This window comes from Corvus kubaryi, unplaced genomic scaffold (assembly GCF_017639235.1).
Source record: "Corvus kubaryi isolate FWS band 111438036 unplaced genomic scaffold, C.kubaryi_AGA036_p1.0 37396, whole genome shotgun sequence".
In the NCBI taxonomy this organism is placed as follows: domain Eukaryota; kingdom Metazoa; phylum Chordata; class Aves; order Passeriformes; family Corvidae; genus Corvus; species Corvus kubaryi.
The window spans coordinates 6,498,602-6,525,459 of NW_024581135.1; the positions used below are offsets into that span (position 1 = coordinate 6,498,602).

General features: G+C 37.2%; 1 protein-coding gene across 2 annotated transcripts in view; it reads right to left on the reverse strand.

The window, feature by feature from the left end:
* Positions 1-26,858, reverse strand: part of MGAT5 (alpha-1,6-mannosylglycoprotein 6-beta-N-acetylglucosaminyltransferase) — a 104,506-nt gene that overhangs the window by 24,905 nt on the left and 52,743 nt on the right. For both annotated transcript variants that reach the window (XM_042041140.1, XM_042041139.1), the window contains exons 6-11: positions 21,568-21,639; positions 20,340-20,501; positions 19,261-19,430; positions 18,250-18,384; positions 12,372-12,505; positions 8,397-8,530 (exon numbers count right to left, since the gene is read on the reverse strand). In XM_042041140.1, coding sequence (XP_041897074.1) covers positions 8,397-8,530; positions 12,372-12,505; positions 18,250-18,384; positions 19,261-19,430; positions 20,340-20,501; positions 21,568-21,639 — 807 coding nt within the window. The remainder of the gene's footprint in view (positions 1-8,396; positions 8,531-12,371; positions 12,506-18,249; positions 18,385-19,260; positions 19,431-20,339; positions 20,502-21,567; positions 21,640-26,858) is intronic.

Genomic DNA, 26,858 nt, shown 5'->3' on the forward strand with positions numbered 1-26,858 from the left:
GCCTTAACTGGGAATATTGCTTAGGCATATGACTGACTTCTTTCCCAATTCAGAGTCTAAAACCACAGATAAAACATTTATTATCCTAGACAGAATCAAAGCCCAACCTTATTTACTTCTAGTCAAACCCAGCTGCTTTCATAATCATCTATAAAGTACCACAAAATACTATTACCACCTTATACTTTACCTCAAGCTCACCAACATTTGCCTCCTTTTGCAATTACGTAGTCCTGAATTTCCACATTCTTTGCAGACAAGTGTTATTTTGGATCATAAAAGTATATATTCTAGGAAGCCACCTCACAAAAATAATCAGGACACATAATCAAATTCTAGACATTGAAAACAGTGAATTAGAAAATGAGAGAGTGCAAAAATGGCATTTATAAATAGAAAGGCTACATGTAAATAAAGCAAGGAATGTGACTTGCAAACAAAATATTAACATTCCTTCAACTATTTATCCACTTCCTGAGTTTGCTCACTTGGGAGCAGATATAATTATTCTTTTATCTTAAACCACTTGAACTTTACTTTCTCCAAGATGAATTCAAAGAGACAAGGTCATGAGCTGCTGGGGAGTAATGCAAACCTGACATTCTCTGCAGTTTGTATCAGACTGCACTGTTCACCCTGCTGTCCGTACTGCAAACCTAGACTTAGAGGATGGAAGATAATCACATTTAAAAAAAGGCAAATTATTTCTCCTCAGAACCAAAATGGAAATGTAACAGTGAGTAACAGCTACACAAACCTTTCCTGAAACAATTTTTCAGCAGCTAAAATAAACATGCCATTCAGGAAAGTACTTTTTGTTGATCACTGACTGCATAACTGTTATTACTGTTCATCAATCATTTCCACCTACTTTTAAAAGCATCATGATAAGGCCTTTCTCAGCAAAGCAATCAAGTGACAACTGTTTGAGAAGTCTTTCCCTAGGACAATGTTGACAAGAAGACACAGTATGAAGACGTGAAATTTTAAGTTTGGTGGGTGAAAAATTTAAATATAAAAGCTACAAAAATATGTGGTGGAAACAATTCATCAAAAACTAAATTCTGCTTTTAGTTCTCTCAGTGTAGTAGCTGGTGGTAATTAACAACTCTGCTTTACCAACAGTTTGCTAGTCCAAGGTAATGACAGTATTTTGTAATTTTGGACCATTCGGGTGCACTCACAGAACACCAAAAATTCAGCACTGAATGAAACCAAGCACTGCTACAGGCCAACTACATAGAGAAGAGCTTGATTTAGGGTTCTCAACTGCTTTATGGCTTGAAAGTTCAGACTGCAAAACATATGTAAAACAGCCCGTATATCCAGCCTCGCTTCCTTGCATTGAAAAATTCAGAAGGCAATGGTTTTATAAAGCTTGACAAATGTAATTCAGAAAAGCCAGTACTGGGATACATCTTTGTGTGTATCCTAAAAGCATACTGTTAGAAGTCTTATCATTTGGGTGCTTATGTGTGGAAGTGTCAAGTCAAAAGTGAGCCAAAATGCAGTGTACGTGCAATGTATGACAATCGAGATTGTGACATAAACATAATCTCTGCTTGAGAACTGTCACCCTCTCAAAGACTTCTCAAGACATCCCTGAATAAAGAAAATTCTGTCTACCAGGGAGCTAGAAGAGAGCACAAAGGCTGGGGAATATTAAGAGAAGTCAAATACATACAGTGTTTTACAGGGGTAAATCACAAAGAATAGATTAATTCTCCTGGAACTCAAATATGAAAGTTTCAAACTGCCCTGAATTCATAAATGGATGTAGAGAGGATTCAGTGACTCATGGCTAGCAAGTATGAACTCTACACTGAACAAGTTATCTGAAATTTAAATAAAGAGTTAACTATGTAACCACATAAACCCATCAAAATTACAGTAGTCAGTTCTTCCTGTCCAAGGAAATCCTCTCTCACCAAACTGGTAGTGTTCTCTAAAGAAGCCAATCAGCTTGTAGGAGTTCTTTGAAGTTCTTAAAGGAATGAAATCTCTTGGAGAGAGATTGGGAATCACTCTTGTGAATTAACAGTCATCATGTGAATGAGAATGGAGAAGTGACAAAAGCATGCTGTCATTATTCACAGTAGAAAAACTCAAACTAACTTCAAAATGTTGCATAAAAACATCATAATATTGAACACCTGGGGCTTTAAAGCTTTTGAAAAAGTCCCCTCAGTAATCTAAGGGACAGAGAGACTAGAAAAGAGACTAGAGAGTTGATAAATTCAACTGTCACCAAACCCGGGAATAAACTCTCCAAGCAGTTAGTCAGGTTAGAAAGCTGACATTACTTTATTAGCAGCAATGGATGCATGGGGAATTCTCCCCAAAGTATGCATGCCCAGTAACCTAAAAGACCAGATTATATTCCTGAAACTAATACATATTCATCACATTTTCTAAATACATGTACATGTGCTAATTATTGCCATGGACTTGTTTGGATATGGTTCTAGATCTTTTGATGAATTTTTTTCTCCTTGAGAGTATCTCAAAGATGTCATCAGGTCACGATGTAGTTCTCTTATCCTTCTTTTCTCTAACACACAATCCTCATTCCCAAAACTAAGATATCAGCTAGTACATATTAATCACTGATAGAAATAAACAAGGAGGCATTAGCTGGCACAAGACTTATTAGTCTCAGACACAGGGAGTTAACACAAGGCCACATTAATCTCTGGCATTTGTACTAAGCACTGTATGGTACAAAACTAAGCATTAACCATGAATGTGGGGATCACACACTATGTGCTAAAGTTAAAAGAATTTTCCGACATCTTTCCCCATCGCTGCATAGACTTCACAGAAATAAAACCTGTTTGCTAACATAACTAAAGTGACACAAATGTTAAAAACCAGCCTTCACTTCAAGTGTGGAAAAAAACTCCTGAGCTAACCAGTGTTACTCAAGAACAAAGACTTTGCATTATACTAACATATGATTATGGACCATGAAAAAAATCAGTCCATTGTTCAGTAGCAGTCAGTTCACCCACCAACCAAGTAAATGATAGGAATTATTTGGAAAGAAATTCAGAAATAAAGAGAATATTATTGAACTATTCTATAAAAAACATTCTCTCCCTTCTCACACACTGCTGCACTTCTGGTCCATTTTCTGAAAAAGAAGCTGAAAACATTGGACAGTGCTCTGAGAGGGGTAAGAAGGATCCAAGATACAGGACAGTGTCCACTGTTACACACAGAAATCTGCAAGAAATTCTTTAACAATTCCTCAGTTGAAAAAGACAAATTGTCAGAATATGAGGGAGGTTTACAAAACCACAGTTGGCATGAAGAACATGGATAGTGTGACTGGCTATTCAAAATGTCCTATAGAAAGAAACCCAAAAAAGCTCTTCGGGGGTAGGTTTAGAAAAATGCCCAGGTTAGCAGTTTCTCCTGCAAAAGGTCATAGATTTGAGGGACTCCATTACAGAGAAAGTTGCAGAGGCAAAAAAAGTTTGCATAGGTTCATAATCAAACAAACACTTTGAAATCACCTCTTACTGAGATCTCTAGAATGCGTGAACAGACAGTTTATCAACAGAGAAACAGATTCAGGAATTACCCCAAGTTAGAAAAGCTGGAAAGGGAGAGAATTTGCAAGGGAAGTATTATATAACTTTGCCATGCTCATGCTCTTCCTGAATGTCCATTTATGGCTTCTTTTTTAGGCACCATATATCTCTGAATAAAACACACATTGGCACATATTAGTTTTGCACAAACAATGAATAAAACATCTCAGTGAAGACTCAGGATTTCTGGCAGAGCTTGAAGAACCCTATCCAGTTCCCTATCCTCATCTTTATCTTTTTCATCCATGAAGGTTTGGGGTTTTTTAAACACCGAGGTTTTCCCAAGATTTGACAATCTCATTGTCATGCAATGCACACCAACACCTAGGCAGCAATTTCCTGCCCTTTGAATGGAAATTTCCAGAACCAACAATGAGATATCCTTGTGCACTGTAAGTGCTGAAGGAGAAAAGTGAAGGAGTACAGTTGAAAGTAGGAAGTGGACCACAGGAAGAAAAGGTTGTGTTGGTTTTGTGCTAGCCAAATAACAGTAGATGATTGTGTTAATCAGTGCTGTAAGACCTCATGAATTCATTTTGCAGCTGAAGAGTTCTGCAAAGTGAGAAGCTGATCACTGACCTGACAGGTAAATATCCACAAAAAAGTAGTTTTCATTCTTTCTTCAAAATAAATTAAATTCTAATTTTCATATTAAATGTTAAAGAATAACCCTTTAAAAGAGTATGCTTATTTACTGCAGTCATTTGCTTTGATTGACTTGTTTCTGATCCACACTGCTTTCAGAAGGAAATGGTGAATTTCAGAAATGTTGCTGAACTAAAGTGTCTGGCTCATTTCAATTTGTTATATTTGTGGCATAAGGCAGGACAGTGCTCCTGGTGCCAGGCCTTAGGGTAACTTTTGATTGATTGATAAGCCCCCAGTGCTGCTTCACATTTTTGGAGGAACATAAGATAGTACTATCAAGAAACAAGTTTGTGAGTGCACTGACCACATGGGAGAAAAGGTGAGAAGGAACTTTTGTCCCTTTACTTATTTTTCTTTTATGCTGGAATGAAATATTTATTCAAAGTACAATGCTAAACATGAAGTACAAAAACCAACCAGAAGGAAGGGACTTTCCTCCCACTTCATGCAAGAGGGCATATGATGGGGAAATTACATTTCATTAAATGTCCCCTGGAGCTATAAAGAGGAGACATTAGTGTGAACAGCCTCGGTGATGGGCTTTCCCATTGAGAACAAGCTAAAGGTAACCATTTCCAATGCAGTTCTTCAAAAGTTGCTGTGCAGGCAGTATGTATTTAAGAAGAATGCCCAGCTTGTCAAGTGGCATTAGTAAGGAACTCACGCATTATTTTGCCTCTAAACATAGAAATATTTTCAAGACAGCTCCAATAAACTATAATAAAATACTAAAGCAATACACTTATGCATTGATACCTATTTTCTGATACAAGCAACCTTCTGACTTCTCTCACAGAACCCTACAAAAAAAAATAGCAAATACTGCAAAATGAATCTTGACTCTTTCTGTCTTCTAGGATTAAGGGTCAAATTAGTGGAATAGTATAACAGTTAAGTTATAGAAAAAAGAACAAAGACTTAGAAACAGGAGCTAAGGCAACATGAAAGGCTTCAAACATTCTCTTTTAATTGGAATGTTCTGTAATTAAAGCCAATTTTGATAATGGAGAGCATTATGGGTTTCACACACATTTTATTATCTCCTTTTTTTCCCCTCACTTTGGCATAGATAGGACTCTCTTGTACTGCCAAAAATCTCAGACAAAACCCCAAACCTTTAATCCCAACAAACACTTTTCCAAAACTTGGCAAATGTTGCCCTTCACAGCTTACCTCTAAAGATAACCTTTAGAAATGTGGCAAAATTCTTTACAACCTCCTGTCTGTAATCCTTAACTCACCTAGGACTGATTTAGGTATTAGAGGGAAATAAATCAGATTTGTCTTACACCCTCTGCAGCACATCCTTCCTGACCTCAAGAGGTATACCCAGACTTGGCCACTCTGATATGGGATAGATGGCACTGGGCTCAGGCACAGAAAAGGATCCATATCCATGCCTATATAAACCCATGGTGGTTCATATACCCCCAGGGAGAAGAGGCCCTGTGCATACTTCAGTTCCACTTCAGCCTGCTAGGTTTAAAATTAAACAGTTGATTTGCAGCTGCTATTCCCCAAAAGCACCATCGTCTGGGGATGGGAACGCTCTCTCCTCCATGCTGTGCTCCTCTAATGACTGATCAGCCCCAGCAGTGACACGTGTACTCTGTGCAGATTACACTTCTTGTTAATTGGCCGTGTTCAGTAGAGAGAACAGGAGCAGGATAAATAGATTAGTCTGGTTCCATACAAGCCGTGGTGGCAGATGAAAAGAGCACTGAACAGGGAAAATGAAAGAAACGTGGAAAAAGCAAATTACACAGACACAAGATTAGTTCAGGCTTTCCCTTGATCACAAGAATTGGATTTTATCACTCCAGATAAGAAATCCCACACTGTAACTGATTCCAAGTCTATCTGCAGTGATTTGCACGTAATATACCAGTGCATATGGGCATGACTGCAGTTACAATCTGCAAGTTACAGTTTTAATGTGCTCGATGTTACCAGCATACAGTACACATATTAATATGGCCAGATACCAAATCAAACATCTTGCAAAAACAAGACAGGCAATACTGATAGAAACACAGCAGTGACTTGAAAAGCACCACTTTAAAAAATGATACAAAGGTCTTGGCTGAGAGTTCCTAATGGTGGAAAGGGGACCTGCCTAACAATGAGACAGTATTTCCTTTTGGATTTGGTGCTGGTATGGCCCAAGTGCCCTTTGCAAACATTCACATTTCAAGAGGAATGTGAATAATCTTGAGAGGGTTCAGAGAAAGCAGACATGTGAGAACACTTAAGGATTAGAAAGCACAAAGCTCTCAGGGGTTCAGCATATACAGGCTTTTCAGGAGATGACTATGGGTAACTTTGATCTCAACCTATATATTCCTAGAGGGCAACAGAACAGAAGCATTATCAGTCCAGTTGAGAAAGTCTATAACTGCCACTAAGATGGGAAACAACCATATGGAAATGTGTACCAGAAATAATGCAAATTCTTAAGGGAGAAGGGAATTATTGGAGGACTTCACCAAAGGAAACAGTGGGCTTTCCATCGTGTGCTATTTAAAAATCAAGACTGGATGTTATTTTCCAAAAAGCAGTGTTTTAGTCTTAATCCATAAATATCCTGTGTGCCATACAGAATCTGAGACTAATCACTGATCTTCCCTCTGGGCATATAAACTATCAATACATATTTCTGAATCCATGCAGACTGAATAAACCAAGGAAGATATCTGTGTCAGTGAAAAACATCCCGGTGACTAAGGAGCTGTCTTGTTCCTTAAATCCAACTAGTGTTCAACAGGTCCTTCTGCTGATGTGCACTGCAAGTCAGTCAGGAAGTTTAGATGATTATTCCATGCTGCTTTTCTTGAGAGACTGAGATCAGTCATAAATAAAAGTACAAGTAGAGTCACAAGCAAAAGTAAAAGAGCCTAAGCTCAAAAAGACTCGAAGAAAGGATCCCAGCTCTGCTCCAGCACTCTGCAGATACAAAAGACTGTAGACAGGTCCTTCTATACCATGAGCCAAACAGAACAAATACTTTCATAGTATTTACTACATATTTTTCTCAGCACAGTAGCCAAGAAGCATCCAGCTCTACCTGTTCTGCTACCACTGCCAATATTCTACTGTTTCTATCAAGTTTTAGTTTTGTTTTGTCTCACAGATGGACCATTTACTTGTAGCTATCATCTTTAGAGAACTCATTCTGTATAATCTCAGTCATCAGAATGAATGTTACTTCTGTGGTTTGAAAACTGTGCAAGACCAATATTCTCATGCCAATAAAGAGAAAAGGCATGAAAATGTGAGACCCAGGTGTTCTCACACTGTTATATTGTGTGGTCCTATGTATGGCACTGATAAGTTCCTTTTTCAGTTGACAAGAGGCTTAAAAATAAGGTCTTTTTAGGCAGGAGGGAAGGCACACAGAGGATATGGGCATGCAGAGCATTTGGGCAGACAGAGCCGGAGGTAACTTGGAAGAAATCCAGTTACTAGTAAATAATCTCTTTGAAAACTGCATGAGAGACTCATTCCCAGGTGTGCCAGCCTGGAAGAAGGAGCCACAGGAAGGACAGTGGGTAAAAAAAAAGAGACCGCTATGACTTAATAACACAATCTACTTTAACTTGTTAAAAATATAACCAAGCCTTGGTGGTGTTATTCTGCTGCTCTCATCTGCAGATGAGAGAAAATACAATAATGGCAATATTAAAGAAACAAAACACTGATATTATTACAGGGAGATAAAATGAGGTTGCATACTTCTAGAGCCTTTAGTGAAACAGAATTTCCATCTCAAAATGCAGCACATTTTTGGTTGTAGATATAAGAACAGAAGTAATTGAAAGACAGGTTTGCTTATGATTGATGAAAGTTCACACCTTCAATTTTCCATTATGTTTACCAGCCTTCTTCATTTTCCAAAATTACTGAGACATTAAGACTATATTTTTTATTCTACCACAAAGGTGTACAGAAATAGCAAAGGATCCACATCAATCTAGACAGAAGTTTCCCTAACAGAAAGACTTCAAAATGTTCAATTTAATTATTCAAATACATTTGTTTCCCGAAAAAGGACTTAATGGGTTTAGACAGATGGGACACTTTAAAATTTCTAATTATGCTTTATTAGACTTATCAATATAAATTTGCTCAGGCATATGAGTATAAAAAACTCACCTTCCAGAAATTATCTACTTTGCCATAAACGAGAGATTGATTCTGCCTTTTGATGTCATTAATGTGTTTAATGTCACTGGAATTCAGATGCTGCTCTACCACAAATCCAAGGAAACTGTTATCTGGAGTGTGAGCTGTAAAAAACAGAGCGGATTCAGCACCTTTAAAAATATCAGTTAATGCTACATTAGAGTGAATGTTGTCAGAAAAGAGTTATAAGTTGTTATGCAACTGATCGCCTCCTTCTTATTAATACTGAAAGACACATTTGTTTGCTTTATTTTCCAAAATAGTTTTTATTAATTTTAAGTCCTGCTTCATATGCCTACTGAAGTAAGCAGCTATTTTCTGGCTTGTTTCTGATAATAAAAACTCTGTAGTTGGACTGAGTCCAACGGTAATGAATTTTTTTGACTTGTGTGCTAAGCTTTATTATTAGCGATAAAAGAAACAGAAGAAATCTAGCCTGACAAATCTCAGAGATGCAATACCAACAGTTTGAAACCCCCCTGGATTTTTTGTTAGCAAAGCTGATGTTGCTCAATGGCATAAATAAATTCCAGCAAATTTCTTGGGTTCACCTCTTATACTGGAATTACCATCACCAGCCATCCAACTCACTGTGTATTATGTATCCATACTAATTACTGGCCTACCAAGTCACACTATGCAAATCAGAATACAAATTCCATTGCCTAATTCACCCGCACATAATGGTCATAAAATATTTAAAGGTGGCAAGTGAAGTTGGCAAAACTGTTTTTAATCCAATCCGGGGGAAAAAAAAAAAAAAAAAAAAAGTGTGTGCAAAGGATATGTAATTTACTCATAGTTTTCTATATTATTTTTAGCCCCTGTTGGTCTTTTTTCCAGCAGTGCTGGTCACTGTTCTCCCCCTATAAAGATATTTAGGCTCATTAAAAGGAAGGAGTTTTGTTGTTTTGGCTTGTTTGTTTTTGTAGATTGGGTGTTTAACTCCAGTGATGGACTACAACACTCAATGCTTCAGGTAAAAATCCATTCCTACTATATAAAAGCTACTCCAACATGTAGGATTATTATTTTCTAAAAGCTGCCATAGCCTCACAAGTGCATATAGAAAAAGGCTGCAATGAACAGCAGGATCTCCTCTCTAAGCCTCCTGTTAAATTCTGGCACACAAGCTGTCAATTATTAATCACATTTTGAAAAACTTAAGAACTCAAAACAAAACAAAAAAACCCCTAATCCAAAGATAATGTCCCAGGCATTTTCGATACATGCAATGCTAAATCTCTAGTAGAATTATTAAAAAAAACCCTTCTATTGCAATTATGAGGTTTTGCTTTTTGGTTCCTGAGAATCAGCCAACTGGATAATGCAGGAGAACAGAGAAACCATACGCAGTGTACACATCCCTCTGCCATTACATTTAGTCTTTCAAATGACAATTACTCTTTTTCACAAAAAATGCCTCAGCAACAGCCAGGCACCCACTTAGACCCAAGGACTTTTTAGAATTTTACATAGCAAACAGCACATTGCAAATATGTCTGAAAAGCGGCATTTTTCCATCCTTTGATAGTTTTGGATGAGAGACTGCATTCAAAGGAGAGGCAAGGCAGTATACACTCAAAAGGAAAATAAACCTTTGTTAAAGTTAGAACTGGTGGAATTCAGTGCCTCAAACTATGCTGAGAGGAAGCCCTTAGATGGATTTTTAAGCAAGACCATGCACTTTTAGAAGTACCAGTGCTGTTATTTCGCACGAAAGTATTTGGATTAAAAGCACGGAAAACATAAAAAAGGGGGAAAGCTCTCACACTTCTGGAAAACTCAGAGAACAGTCAAGCACTTGATAATATGCCACAGGTTTGAATATGGCTTGCTTGTTGCTCAGGAATAATTTTCTGCCCTTATAATCAGAGTTCTCAAAACATAATAGAGTCTGTGGATCTTGGGAAGCTGTCCAGGGTTCCAATCTGCCATAAAATCTTTACTGATGCATAATATGCACTTTTAATCACAAGCCCATAAAGATGGTGCTATCTCTGCAGAAGAGAACAAAACAACAAATATAAACTTTAAATATCACAAAACATGTTGACTCTTCTGCACCTAATCCCCAAAAAAAAAAAAAAAGTAAAATCCTTGAATAAACCACAGCACTGGAATCACTCATGCTTCAGAATTAGTTTGCCTGCAATCTATTTACCACTTTTCCTGCAGAGGAAGACCCACAGTCATTTCCAGCAGCAAAAATTGGAAATGGTTATCTACTAAAATTCCAATACAGTCATACTCTTTGGAAAATTCATTATGAAGCGATTTTCTCTGCACAAGAGACTGTACCAGTGGCACAACAGAGATCTCTGGAGAGAAGATTTCCTTTCTTCTGCATTTCATGGAGTGGGACTGAGTAGTGCACACACAGAGCACACAGCTGTACCACCAGCATTCATCCAGCAATTTTCATTGAGTGCATCATCATCCTTGGTGCTCTCTTGAACAGGACCTCACATCTGAATTTCCCAACAGCTGGACTACTTCAACAAAGCACAATTGAGTTCCTTTTCCATTTAGGACATAAACCAATAAATATTAGCAAATGTGGATACAGAACAAGCTCTGCTTACTAATATCCAGACACAACCTCTGCAACCACTTCCAAGTCACATTTCACCACATGTTTTGTTACTTGCTTCCCAACAACTGTGAATACAGCCTTTTATCTCTTGAACAACCTTCACTTATATTTCACTGGAAAAACTTGCACAGCAAATGTTGACAGACAAAATATGCCTCTCTCAAGAATTTTACAGGGCAACTAAAATCAAAAGCATGTCAACCTGACAGCAGCATGTATAATTCTGCTGTGAAAAGCAGGGAAGTTTGAAAGACTGACGATGAAAGCTGATGAGAGAGAACAGAGCCCTTAATGGTCTTAATGTCAGACAGGAGCAGCACCAAACTCTGGAGGTGGGCTGGTCACCATGAAGTGTTTCCTTACACTTGGGCTGAGCAGCCTCTGCACACAGCAGAAGGCACTGCCCTGAGCCTCCCTTACCCTCCAGCCAGCAGCAGTGACTCTGCACCTTTCAGAGATAACACACTTGAACTGCTGCTACAACAGGCAAGAGAGAGATCCCTTGATTCTGGAATCTACTGCCACAAAGTCAAAGATTAGGTGTACACCAGGTCACACTAATAATTTAATCTGACCCAATTTATAGAGAAGTTTTACGTTTTTTTGTGCCTGTTCTGTTTCTTTTTTAGGTTTGGCTGGGGTCACTTCAGAAGATATTTATCGATGCTTGAAAGATCTACAGCAGTGCTGAAATCTACTACTTATTTTTCAATAGCTTTGTACACTGCTGGCAAATAAATGTTACTCAATTCACCTGAGGATAAATACTCACAATATGAAAACAAGCTAGGTAAAAATTTTTACAAAGCCATAAAAAAGTAGAGACAAAAAATTTTTGCTGAATGGTCATTTATCAATCTTAAACTCAAAGAAACAGTGAAGGGATGGTGCTGCTGAGTTGCTGAGGAACAAAAGCAAAAATACAACACTATAGCTAACATAGTTCCAAACTTCACTTCAACATGATGAAATGCAGGAATGCAGTTTATAAAAATGTAACCTAGGAAGTTCCTCAGAAATCTATTGCTTCATAGTAAGATTAGAGAAAGCAGAACTAACAAAAGCAAATTCCCTGACATTTGAGGAAAAAGCCAAGCACCACTTTCCACAGGTACCCAGAGCATAAAGTTCCCTACCACTATTTATATTAGCTCAATATTCTTATTTTCTCATTGCTGGGTGGAAGAACAATAGAGCTTTTGCAGTCTACAGACACTGATACAATTCTTCCCATTTAGCAGCTGTATTTTATTAAACTGTGAATTTGTCCTTCATAATAAAAAAAATCTTCTCAATGACAGCATTTCTTTTTAAAGCCCTAAATTATTTACAAGCACAGAGGTACTTACGGAACATTGTATAAAACTGCTGTGGATTAAGGTTCCACTTTCCCCATGGTGTCTTGTGGCCTTTAGACTGGGCATAATGGGCATGGTTAAACTCTGGCTCAGTTCCAAAGGAATCCAGAACTCTTAGCATACACCTAAAAGAGAAAAACAAATTTACTGTAGGTACACCTACATATGTATATACAAGAATGTGTGTATATATACACAGTTATGATAATTAAGATGTGTTTTGTCTTTGTGCACAGCTGTGGAGGATGTATAAAGTGAAGGTACATTTTAATTTCAAACATTTCTGCTTATATTACATTCACAAAGATGGTATGAACAGCAAATTTAAGGATATATCAGATATTCAAATAACGACCCTGGAGCTTGTTTTGGGTTTCTTTGTCCTTACAGAATGAAGTTATGCTTTAAAATCCAAGTAGAACTTATGGGAATGCCACAGTGGTCACCTGCATTTCCTAGGGCTCTGAAGTAGAATTTAAGCAGAAGATGAGAGGATTTTCCATCTGTTCTCTAAAGTTCTCAACCATTATTACAAAACCAAATGCAGCAGCCAGGGGCAACATGCCAATAAGATCAGAGCAGAACAGGACATTGTCTTTAGACAATTGTATTTGTTCTCCCGGTTCGGACTTTTAGACCTACTGGAAAAGCACTGAAGATGGTTTAATTTGCTGAGTTCTTGCAGTCAGATCTTTTATTTGTTTATGAAACATTCTATCACAGACTTTTGAAGAAACAATATGAAAGTCAATTACCTGCATCAACCTGCACACAACAGAGAGAAACCCTGGCACTGGATTAGAAAGGGCCTGGGATTAGAGAATCACACTCACCCTTTATTTAAAATCCTATTAATGTCTTGAAAAAGAAATCACTTTATTTATGAGCGTCTCCTTTCAGAAAAAGGGCCCACAGTAGATGACAGGCAGAAAAAGGGTCAGTATGAAGACAGTACATGTTACAGGACAGAGATTCTAGAAGTCATGTTTCCAAAATGCAGCCTGCCAAATCTTTGATATGACTTGGACGTACAGATCACTGCCACTGCAGTACATTATAGGGCTCCAGAGCTGCTGGCCCTACCATTCTTCACCCCTCCACAAACAAAATTGCAGAAAAGACTTATACAGGAATTAAACATCATGTGCAATTATGTTATAAACACATGAACTCTTATCACTGCATATTGTATCACTGGGTTCATATGTGCTAAGGATGGGACACGACCTCATGGGTACCAGAGAAGGGAGTAGCTGCAAAAGTTACTATTAAAAACGGCTTTTTTCAAATGTTTTCAACATTTCCCATGCTCCAAGCCTGTATTTACATTCTGTTCAGAAAAACACCAGGATTTTGGCTTTTATATGTGAAAGAATTAAGTTCTTTCACCTTTTGAGGGCTAATATCCAACCATTTCTCAGCTTTAAAAATAAAATATTTTAGTCCCCAAAATAAATGTACACATTACTTATATATTGGTCCTTTCTCAAAAGTATTCAATAATTTGGGAAATAGAAAAAAACCCCAGCAACTTTTATATGAAATACTACCTTTGTATTTTAAAGTACAAATTGAGCAAAATGACGTGTTTTTTTAAACCTTCACAGAGATCTTTCAAACAAAAAGAAAGTCAAAATATACAACACATTATGATTCACCAAACAACAAAGCTGACAGATCAGTTTCTGTGCAGTGTTTTATGTCAACTGTTCTCAATGAAAATATTTTACAACAGTGGCAATTATCTCTGCATCACACAAAATACTCCAGAAGGACCAAAACAAGTTCTGCGCTGATGAATCATTCAGCAATAAAAGCCCTCTTATTTCTTGGCAACACTTAAAACAAAATTCCTCTCAAGTATACAGCTTTTGGCCAGGTACTTGAGCACAGGAGAATGAAAAATAGGAGAAAGCTACTGAAAAACTGCAACATTACTGGAGTTTGTCAAGAGATATATGTAAGGAGCACTCCATTGCTTTGTTGCCTCTCTTTTTCCTGTATTCAGATGTAAGATAAGTAGCACTAATGGTTCATAGGGATATGTGGAACTATGTTCAATACACACAGGGTCTCTGAATCAGGACAGGCAATGTGATGCAACAGAAATCTAAACCAGAAAGCAGGAAAACGACAAAAAAAATTTATATAATTTGGCACAAACTAAGTCAGAAAAAAGATGACAGCAAAAAGTGCAAGTGTGTGCAGGAATGGTATGAAAGATCAAAGCTTCAAGTGGTGAAACTAATCCCTGAAATGCAGCAGAAAAGAGTTGGTAAAGATTTCAAATTTAGAAATGAATGCAATTAATACCAGTTATGCTGAACTGATATTTTAATATATATAGGAATGCCTTGATTGTCTACCCTAGTACCATATTCTCCATTTCACTTAATAATTTAAATGCCTTCAATTTTTTTTTATTTCTGCATACAATGCATTAGCATTTCTAAAGTGAAATAATTAATTTTGAAAAGGACAAAACACTTTTTTTTTTATAAATCAGGGATATATTTTAAATTAAAATGCTAATTTGGTATATCTTTCACTTCAGTTTTCCCACCCTTCCTTCCTAAAATGTCACCTAGCTTTAGCAGTGAAGCTGCAGAGAATTGCAGCATGTCCTGAAATTGGTGTCAGACTAAGTGTATTATCTGCCTAATTAAAAAGAGGACTGGTAGGTAGCAAATTGCTTTAGTAATATCCATATTAGTCTTTTTTGTCTAACACATTAGCAGTGACAATTTTAGGGCTTAAAAAAAAAACCAGACGAAAAGTAACCCAGGATTATTTAAAGGGAGCTTTTCCCCCTATAAATATCGGGCAGAAGCACAATCTTAACAGAGCTGACCTGGTAGAAGCATTTATACACATTTTTTTTGTATCCTTCTCCCACTTCATCAGGCCACTTAGGACTTGCATTTAAAATCTTAGGACAGAAAATAACCCTCCAAAAACAGACGAATCCGAGAGAACACGTACGAAGCAGGAATGTTGCTCATTTTTCAGGATAGCTGCCACGTTAATTTATTTCAAGAAAAAAATGCCAGTTGGATTTTTGGCATATGGGAATGAGTCATTGCTACAGACTGTGGAAAAATGAAAAAAATACCAGATTCTTATGTGCTGCATGGAGGATGAGGGTACTAAGAAAGGCTGCACTTCTTGAACTATATTAAGCTATTAATTTGTATGTTGATTCATTGCACACAAACTGCATTCAAACATCCAGACCTCAGAACTGGAAAAATCCAGCACGTCCAGGCATTATTCTGCTTGGAAATCAGGTGCACTCCAAAAAGAGGTGTGCTTTGCTGTGTTCCTGCTATTTACAGCACCAATTATCCCAGAGATAAAGCAGGTACTACCAAAAGTCACTGGTGCTCTGAGCTGTACAGAAGAGTCTTTCAAAAATACTCACTCCCAAAGCAGCAGGGTCATTCTTTCGAGCTTGCAGTTCCAGAAACCTGATTTGCAACTACCAAAAATTTCCTCAGGGCTCAAGTTCACCCAGAAAGATTATATAAAGCACTCTTACCAAGTGACTGTTCTGAAGGCAGAGGCTTATTCTGCCACTCTATTCTGAAGTGAATAAAAATGTTTTAATTCATTTGTATCTGAGTCTGGTCTGTATGAACCAGACTGAGCTGACCTGCACATGTCTACTGAAAAACCCTTCTTTTGAGACAAACAATTATTCCTACTGACATTAAATACAACTGAGAGAAAAAGCAAAGTTGGTAAGGAACAAGGGCTAAAAAGCATCTTTATTTGTGATAATATTTATTTTATTGGAATTAAACAGAAATGGATGCCTATGCTGTTATAACACACTTAGTGGTTTTAACTTCAAAACATTTAAATGACAAAATTTATGAGGTAACTCATGATGCTGAGAGAAAAAACAATGATTGGAAGAGGATCCTGAAATGGGAGCAGCATGCATGCAGCTACAAATTAATTCTCCTGCTCTAATAAATTCTGTAGTCTCTGCTAGTCTGGACCCTGTTTTGTACACTGAACTTGAGAGAAATTATCACGTAATTAGAGAGATTGACAACAAATGCAACAAGTTTCATGAAATGTATACAAAAGATGAAATGTAAGTAATGGTTTAAACCCCTAAATTTATATATTTTAAAAAAGCAAATTGAAGGAAAAGCAGTATAGAAGACATCCTAGGAGCTGGCAAAGCAGAAGAAGGAAGTAATTTATTCTGCAAAACCTTATTAGAATAAGCAGTAATGGGCAGTTTGCAAGAAACCAGGCCAAGAAAAACACTTTAAGAAAAGCTTAACTATACAAAACAACACATTGGGGGCATCTTTTTCAGTCTGCAGTAAAAGAGGAGGCAAAAATCTCTCATGAAGGACAAATGCACCATTATCTGTTTTTCAGTCAGGCTATGGACTAGATGAGACTCCCTTCCAGTCCATGAAATTTATTGTTGTAGAAGACAGGCATTAAGATAATTTTTTCTCCCTCAAAAGCCTCAAAAAATTCTATACTACCTAAGGCACTTGGAGTTAAATGTAATTCTGCTCTCCTAAACCAGAAAATGCTAGCCATTACCACAAAATAGTAATCAATGAGAAGCAGATTGATAATTCAAGATTTAATGATTCTATGAAGAAAGAATAATGGAATAGCTATCTATAATCTCAATATATATTTCCATACCTTTGTTACAGGATATACCAGACAGGAAATTGCAAGCAAACGGGAAGAAACATTTAAAATTTATAAGAAGGGTTTCATATCCTGACCACAATGCTGGATGTGATCTCCTAGTGACAATTACATCTGGCAGACAGACAAGCAACTGTTGCTCAGTGGAAAATGGGATTATCTTTATTAGCAGGCTCCTAAAAACTAGAATATCCATTTACTCCCCTGCTTCAAAAAAGAGATTAAGAGTAATCTAATCTGATATGTTGATCACAGTACTGTCATTTAAAATTCCACTGGAAAGATCCAATGCTCTAGAAAATCCTGAGCCTGAAAGAAGACAGTTTCTCTCCATGAACACCTTCCAATACCTTCCTTCAAGTAGGATTTTCTGGACTTTCTGGATCATGAGACACAGCTAATTCAATCAAAGTATAGAAAAATCAAAGCAAGTAATTTAGATTTGGGTTTATTTCATGCTGATATGTATTTGTACAACACATGGGAGGCTTAATGATTTAAGGCTACTGACAAAAAGAAAAGAGGTTTTAAAACTGCATACACTAAGAAAGGTGCACAAAGTCGTTTCTTGTGACCCTCATCTTCTAATGGAAAGAAGTTTACAGATTACAGAAGCAACAATAACTGCAGTTTATTCTTCAGACCTGTCCCTGAAGACAACTCTCTTCCCAGTATCTTAAGGAATGGAATAGAAAATTGCACTGCAGTTGTTGGGCAATACAATTAGAATAGATAAATCTCCACAATCACTGATCCAATGTGGTTACAATCACCAACAAAAAACCCATGCCTCTGGTATTCCAACTAAACAATAAAATGCAATAATCTCTCAGCTCATCTACTCATTTACAGAAAAAAAATGGGGAGGAGAAGTGTGGGTAAAGAAAGGAGGGAAAGAGGGGCAAAGATACTGATTTATCAAGAGGATAATTAAGATTTTTAAGATTAAAAATGCTTGAACTCAAGAATCTCAAGCTTGCTGGGGGGGATAATGATGGCATGCAAATAACAAGTAATAGCCCCTTTAATCTTAAGAGTGAAAGACAACAGAAAAGTGCATTTTCACTTTTAAATAATTTCAAGTTCATCTGAATGGATTTGTTTCAGTACTTTGACAAGTGTTATTCAACAAAAGCTCTTTAAAAAAGCAGTTTAGAGGGCGAGTGAGTGTTATACTTACTGGTAATGAACCCATGACGGACCAAGAGTTTTCTTAAACTGAGTCAGTCCCACAATATCAATGTAAATGAGTTCTACGATTTTATCTCCCTGGGTAGGGCAGCCAGATCTGTTACCTACAACCTTCTTCATAATCCTAAACAAAAAGAGAAGCAATATGAAAAAGCATTACTTTACAAATACCTTGAATTGATGCTGTAATAATATTTACTCCAATAAATCCAGCTTCAAAAAAGTTTTACTCTTTTACTCTGTTTTGAAATCATGAATCATGTAAGAACTCTCAAATGCTCAACATTTATTAAATGTAAAGCACTAATTTTCACTAAAAACCCCATCTGGTTTAAGCAAGAGAATAATATGTTTGAAATGCTTAAAAATAGTGTGCTTTGAAATTATCCAAAATAATTTCCTACTTCTATTGACAGCTTTATAGTATAAGAGCTCTCTATAAAACAATGTTGTCATGTTTGTAATTAAGAAAAGAAAGCTGCAGAAAAAGTACATGTGCTCAAGCTTCAAACAGATGTTTTATGTCTGGTGCTGAACTAGTTGGCAAAGCAGGACAACGAAGAGCGAGGAGCAATTTGACCTAACACAAACAATTAACTACATCAAAAGTAACATGTTTAAAGAACTTAAATCTTTATCTTAAAATGAGATTCTGAGTGAAGAACAGCAGAAACTGAAGCAGAGGACACAGAATTAGGCTAGTCTGTAACATTTCCCATTGCAGCTGGATAAAGCACCTGGAATGTTAAAGACTAAGCTGCTTAGTTTGAATTTTACTACATTCATTTATGAAGTCCCAGGAGCCTGAAGCTACAATGAAAACACATTATCCTTTCCATGGCACACATACTCAGCTCATGAAAATAATCTTATCGTCTGTTTAGTGAATTATCACTTTCATTTTATGCTTCAAGAAATTATATACTGTTAATAGAAGCTTCAAGAGTTTACAATTCTTTTCTTTTAATTCCAGTTTCAAAAGCGAAAGTAATCTCCTTACTCCTTGAGCTCTGCCAGTGAAGCTGAAATCCTGATGTCATGGCCCAGTAAGTAGAGAGATGTAATTAAATCACTCCACTGGACTAATTCACCAAGTGGGCCACCGCTAAATGCATTTTCTGCAATCTTGAATCCAGATTCTTTTGTCAAAAGCCCCAGATGAACAAGGATCTGGAAAAGAAAGTCATACGTTTGAGTTATCACCATTAAACATGCAACTGTTGTACCTTACAGCAGTTTTTCTTCCCATTAAATTTCAACTATAGGCAAAAAAAAAAAAAAAAAAAAAAAAAAAAAAAAAAAAAAAATCAATGAAAACAATCCAGTACTTCCACCCAAATAATTTAATTTTGTAATGAATGCAAGGACTGAGAATCTCCAGCAAGGAGCTGAGCCAGCCAGGCTTAAGAGAGGGTAGAAATATGAACGTATTTCTATTCTGCTGCCACTCAGGACTGGCTCCAGGAATAACAAGGCAGGAAAGGAAACCTGTTGTCGTGTTTGCAACTTGTGGCTTTATCTTAGCTAATTGAGGTAGTTAAAATAAAATAAAAATTAAATCAAATGAGCTACACCATTTCACTTCAAGCATCTCATGGCCTTAAAACTGAACCCATTACAGGAGGTCTAAACTGATCCAGTCCAAAGTTGTGGTTAACTTTAAGTCTACTCAAATCCAAACCCAAGATAAATCGTTTAGAGTCTCAATTTTGGACAACAAAGATGTACAACTGTTGTTTCCCATGACTACATAAAACACTTCAGTGTCATCAGCTTGCAGTAAATTCACAGTTTCTCCCTTTAGAAACATCTACACAGTCTCTATTTTATCCAAAACTACAGAGGTCAGGAAACTCAATCCAAGACTGACTCATACAAAACATGTAAAATCCCCTGTAAAGCAAACACCCATTGCAACATAATTTCAAACAGCAAAATACTTCTTGAAAAGAGGCACAAGTATAAACACGAGCCTTTTAGACATATTTTCTATTTCCACTCTGAAGCTACATCTCGAACAAGAAGCTTGAAAGAGCCCATATAACAGCAAGTGACAGGAATAAAAATGTTCTAATCTACCTTTTTTCGTTTTCTTTTCTCCAAATTTTGTTTTTCTGCAAGGGATTTAATTGCTTCAATCCAGGTATCAGCCATTCGTCTGATGCGCAACATCATCCACCTGAATTCCTCATGCCTCGACATCATTTTGTAGAGATTATCAAAGTTGATACGAATTTCAGCCTTCAAGCAAAGCATTAAGAAACACCCCGAACATTAGTTATTCTTCAGCATTCTTTCCAGAAGCGAAAAAACTGCTCAAATGTGAGCTCTGGGCTTTATATCCCTCTTTTTAAAAAAAGAAATAGGAAAAAAGATGCACTCCTAGCACAAGTTAAGATTTTAGTTCAAATATTAAAGATATACTTAAACAGACACTTCTAAGCTATGTAAATGACTGTTATTTTTATAACATATTCTGGCTTGATAGCCCAGAATACGTTCACAATGTTTCGCAATGCATTTATTTCTGCAAAATAAGATCTGGTTTTGTTCATGTGCTTCAAAGTGAGGTAAAGGTATATCTAAATCACAGTACAGAACAGTAGGCTCAAGATTTATGTATATCATGAATCTTCCAAATACAAGGAGTCTCCCATTATACCAGAAATGAAGAAACATTACTAGGGTGTAAATTTTAAAGGAAATACTCATTTTAAACCTAGACTGTTCTAAGATCAATTGGTTTTACAAAATGAGACAGTCTATATCTATATTATGTAAGTGGTGCTCATATGCAACCCAGCAATTATCTTAAATTATCTTAAAATCCTAATTGCTACATAATTAGGCTGTAACAATTTAGAAACAACTCTGTGTGCTGTATAGTTTTTAAAGGGAAAAAATTAGTAGTAATCAAAACGTTACTACAAACCTGAAATGGATATAAACCTTTTCCATTAAGGCAGTTTTGTAAACAAGGCCCAGATTTTTGGGACAATAAAAATGGATATTTTCACATATACTTAACACTGGTGAGCAGTCTGTGGATTTATAATTTTTCTCAGTATCTGTGTACAGTGTTTCATAAATTTAAACACAAAAATGTTTTTAATGAAAACCTACCACCAAGACTGGATACATGAGCTACACATGTCAAGGAGAATACCTTTCAGCCTTGAGGAGTAAAAATTGTAAATTCTAGTCTTTTTAGCATTTATGTGGCACAGGATTCCAGGGTATTTTGCATGAATCACAATTACTGAATTATTTCTCATGTTTTCCCTATTAAGGACATGGGTGTTCTTACCACTGTTTTTTGATCAGCTTCTTCATTAGGATTTTTTGCTCTCCAAGGTAAACGAGGACACCAATTTTCAACCTGTAAAACAATCACATCAAAATAAATAATTCTACTCTACTCTCAGCTACTTGACCAAAGGCTCCACTCACCACCTTTATATGACACTTTTATGTTAACCTGATGGTTCAAATAGGGCATCAGCTGATAAGGTGATCACTTCAAGGTAAAACTGCTTTTTTGCAGGAAAAGCTTAAGATGACTTTTTGCAATTCCATGCTCTTTTAACCCAGCAAATTTGCAACCAAAAGTCACAGTTAGATATTCATTCATGATAATGAAAATGGAAGATCAAGACAGAGGTCAGGTGTTAAATGCTCAAAATACAGTTTCTCTGAGCAGTTCTTAAATGTTTTCAAGAAGTTTTTTAAGCTTCTAGGCCTTACAAAAATATGTATTTTGGAACATTTCCATCTCCCTAGAATATCTTTTTATAAAGACAAAGCCTGCTAAATCAAAGGATCAAAGTTCTACCTTGTAGCAATTTAGACCCAAAAAATAAGAATCATCATAGAACCAAAGCCACATGTTTGAAGGCTATAAATAAGGTAATTATAATGTCAGTAACAATATTCACAAGCATCAACAGCTGTGATTCTTAGAGAAAAATGATCAATGCACATGCAATACTTCTACTATTGTCTACTAGAAAATAAAAAAGTACAACAGGAAGTAGTCAGTGAAGAAATAATAAATAGATGCAAGTCACTGAGAACTCCTCAGCTTCCCCAGGGATCTTGCCCATCGTGCAGAATCCTTATTATTCATGTGCCTTAAGAAATTTGACCATTTGCCTTGGGAAAAGAGGAATCTCAGTTTTGGAGGCAAACCCATGAAAACTGAAACATGACTGTACTGTGAAACAGGGGAAATGTAAAACTTTATCAGCTGGCTAAGATACCCCATCATTACTGATTAAGTTCACAACTCCCAGAGAATTGGAAGTCAGAGTTGCCCTTATGGTTCTTCCAATCACAGACCTGTCAAAACACAATTTTAGCTTAATCATACTGCAGCAGTAAGCTTGGAGCATTACAGATTAAAGGCTTAAGATTACACCATATGATTTCCTAGAGGGCCAATCACATGAAAATAAATGAATAGCCATCCTAACCTCATTAAAGAGAAGAAATGGATCAATCTTGGGTTCCTCAGACAAATTATAAAAAAGCATTTTGAATGCTATGACTTAACCTACTCAAGGTATTTAATACAATGTTTGAAAGCAGTGACTTATCCACCTTCTTTGAAAACATCTGATTCTTCAGTGGTCTCCAGCTGTGGAACCACACCAGAAATTGTAGCAATTATCAATCCTAACTTTTACAACTATAAAATTGTGGCACAAAAGAGTTGCAAGCTCCACGTTACAAATCATGCACAGTCACAAACTCTGTTTTTTTTGTTTGTTTTAATAGTACAAATTTTGCATTATACCTAGCATTAGAACTGATCTAAATTGAGATATGACATTTCAAGGACTACTGTTCGTGCCCCTTTTCTGACTTCATGTACTTTGTATTGCACCACAAGGCATCCTAAAGGAATTGCAGAGTTTTCAGGGCTGCCGAGGACAATTAGCTGCATGCCACACTGACTGAAAAGCAAATACAGTTATTTTGTGCTTTTAGAACTATTTCCTCTAGTCTAAGTTAAATTACAGTAGTTCTCATCACAAATAAACACTTAAGGAGTAGATTCAAAATAATATCAGTGTCTGCAGTTGGTCTGGCTCTCATTTTTCCTTATTGATCTTTAGCACTGATGGCAGCAAGGATTAGGATATCACTAAAGTGGGTTTAGATGAAAACTCCATCGGAAATACATAAATACTTTGGCTTTGTATTTGTTTCAGTACAGAATATCTACATACAACAAGCCCCAGTTTTGAGCAAGGGCAGTGATGTTCATTTGGATCCTGCTCTTTAACTTATTCATTTGATAATTTAAGACCAAACACTAAAGTTTCCTCTGAAGAAGGAACCAGGACTCCTCTTCCCCATTTCCAGCACTACCTCCCTCTCACTGGGTTACCATCAGTTCTTTCTCCAGCTTATTCTCTCCACAGCAACCTACTGTTGTACTGTCATGTAAATGATTTAATAGGAAGGACGTGATACCAGACAGATTAGCACTTAAAGACGACTGTTGGGAAGCAGCAACTGCATATTTGAAGACAGACCATTTTTTGGATGAGTGACATAAATGCTAAGCTATTATTCAGAACACACTATATTTATCTTTGTACTGTCATATTTTTGAATAAGACCAGCTGTGCCTCCTGTTCCTGGTACTGAATTCAATGCCCGTCAAATGCAGTAGGTAGTATTTGATCTTGCTCAGGAAACTGTGTCCACCTGAGAAGTCAAGTGTTCCCTGCTTGGTTTGGAATCACATTAGTCACAGCACTGCCTGGAGTATAAATAGCCAGCTCCTTAAGGTTAAGCTGCACAGCAGTTTAGAAGTTCAAAATTTAAGTGCTACATGATTCCAGATACTTGAGAAAAGCTGGTGTTCTGAACTGCTCTGAGGTGTAAATGGCTGGGTTTAGGATGAAAAAAAAAACCCAAACAAACCTAATAAATTTGAAGAGTACTTGCTTTATAGAAGCTTTGCAGGTATGTGTTCCAGTGACTCTTGCTCAGACACACTGAAACCGAATGCAAGGCAAGATTGCAGCACTCGACTGTATTACAGAGCAAGTACTTCAAGCACAGTTTTAAGAACCTGGCAACATCTGTAGCACTGGAGTAGTCTGAGCATCTTCCAAATTGAATCAAGGCATACTCTGCCAGCAGCTCTCCACATCCACAATTTCAGAAAGACCTTTATGTTTTCAAAGAGTCACAGCGGGAGTTGAATAAAGCTGGAGCTGAAGCGTACTCTCTGAGCACTTGGGATAATCTTCATTTTGGACTCTGCCAAAGTGCAGGTGCAGCCCATCCACAGGGAAGCTAAGATAACTTTCTTTGCACACCAGGTGAACATACTACTGTTCAGTGTACTTCTATCCATGGTACAGTGCTGCTGGTAAGTGCATTAAGTCAGTCCCAGAAGGAAGAATACACAAACAAAAATATCCAGTGCAGTATCTGTGGAAAAAGGTGCATCTTTAAATTTATTAGGCAGTATGAAGGCAGGCAGAGAACTTGTAATGCTACAAATGCCTTTGAGAATTTGATGCAAAAGAACTGCTCCCATTGGGAAGGTAACTTTTTCAACTTAGCATTTCCTCAGTGACAGAATCACTTTGAAGGGGTTACAGAATCTGTGGTGTGCAAGATGACTGCCTCTTTGGTTAGTGAAATGGAGTAGGGTACAGGTAGGTTTGGATGTGGTTGTTTCCAAAAGCAGTCTCAAATGTTGGGTGTCAGACACCCACAGCCCTGGTCACACAGCAACACAACATCTCACACATAACATCAATCAACAAATGGCCTCTTGTCTGGCTTCAATAATGTGCACTGCATTTGCTTCATCTCATACACTGGCATTTATGTCTTTTCCAATAAGTCATTAAAATACTAATCCCAGTTTAAGGTGACAAAAGAATTAAAAATAACTGAGCCCAAATCATCCAAATTCAGACCAATACACCAATAGATAATTGAGGGACAAAGTGCTGACTATCCTTAGCATTTCAGTTTCTTAGGGACATGTGTAAGATGACTAAGTAAGTCTGAACTTTTGCTGATTTACATTTCTGACAACAACGCTGGTTTTGTCAAATTTCTAAGTATTTGCATAGAATGGAAACAAGCTGGTTTGATTAACATTACACTGAAGAAATGCAAATCATTAACTCAATGTCCAGGATTAGCAGCAGAAGTTGTGGAAAGAGGACTTCCCCATAGATATGAGGAAACTGCAGTAAACTAGAAAAACCACAAGGATTTAAGGAACCTCTGTAATTATGATTCCCAGGAATTTTCACGAAAATGTGCCTCAGACTACAGCTTGCATGCTGGAAACAAACCCATGTTCAAAATCATCTTTGGTTTGTGTTTTTCTGCTTTAGCCCTCAAAGCAGGAGTGTGAAGAAAAATACTCCCATAACCAACTATGCCTTGTATTTCCATCAAGTCTGAAGGACTGAAAACAAGAATTCTCTCCAGCAGTGTATTAGCACATGTGCAAAAGCTACAGGAGTCTCAAAGACTGGAATTTGAAACAGTTTTAAATATCTTTGGAAGTGTTGGATTTCAAGGTGGGTGCCAAAAATTATGCATGCACCTGAAAAGAGAGCTGGAGATCCAAAGCATGGGATTTTAGGGAGACCTGCCCAGCTCCAGCAGGTAAGCACCAATGTAATGGGAGGTGATAACTTGCACCACAGCTACCAGTTGACCACCAGGCACAGCACCAGTCCCACTCCTGTGTGGAAAGTAGTCCTCTCAGAGAAACACATATGTAGATAAAGAAAAAGAAAGAGCTATAAAAGCCCCCTCCACTTTTTTTTTTTTTTTCTTAAAAGCTTGAAAACAGTGTGAAAAACTCATTTTCTAGAAGGTATTTTTAAAAGCTTCATTCCTCAGCTGCAAACTGACATTTTGCAGTGAAATATATTTTTGTACTGCCTAGAAATTAATTTTTCACATTTCTCCCCAGAGGCAATGCCACCCATGAAAATGATAACTGTGCCAATGCCATTATAGTGTTAAACAACTGTCTTTTTCAAAACTAAATGCTAAGTTTAAAATAAAGTAACTCTCCTCTGTGGGCATCATGGTTAAAAGGAAGCAAGTTTAATTTGCTTTTTAATGTTTGCTATTTCTAATCCCTGTCTGGCTCTGTATTCAAGAGAAAGTAAATCTGGTTTTGCTATTCAGGCCATTTGTATCTCCTCCACTCTTCAAAGACTCCAGCAAATTCGTGCTCTGAGGATCAGAGGGTGGTGGGGCCCTGGCACAGGTTGCCCAGAGAAGCTGTGGCTGCCTCATCCTTGGAAGGGTTCAAGGTCAGCTTGGACAGGGCTTGGAGCAACCTGGGATAGTGGAAGGTGTCCCTGCCCAAGGCAGGGGGTTGGAACAACATGAGCTTTAAGGTCCCTTCCAACCCAAGGCATTCCATGAGTCTATGACCCCACAGTTGTGTATCACACCCCAAGAATGATCCAGTGCCTGCAGCAAAACAGCAAGAAAGAAGTGCAAAAATTCTTTCAGTTTCACCTGCAAGTTTGTACAGGGGACAGCTTTAAATAAAAGACAGAAGCCTGGAGATGCTGGGCTGCCACACTCGCC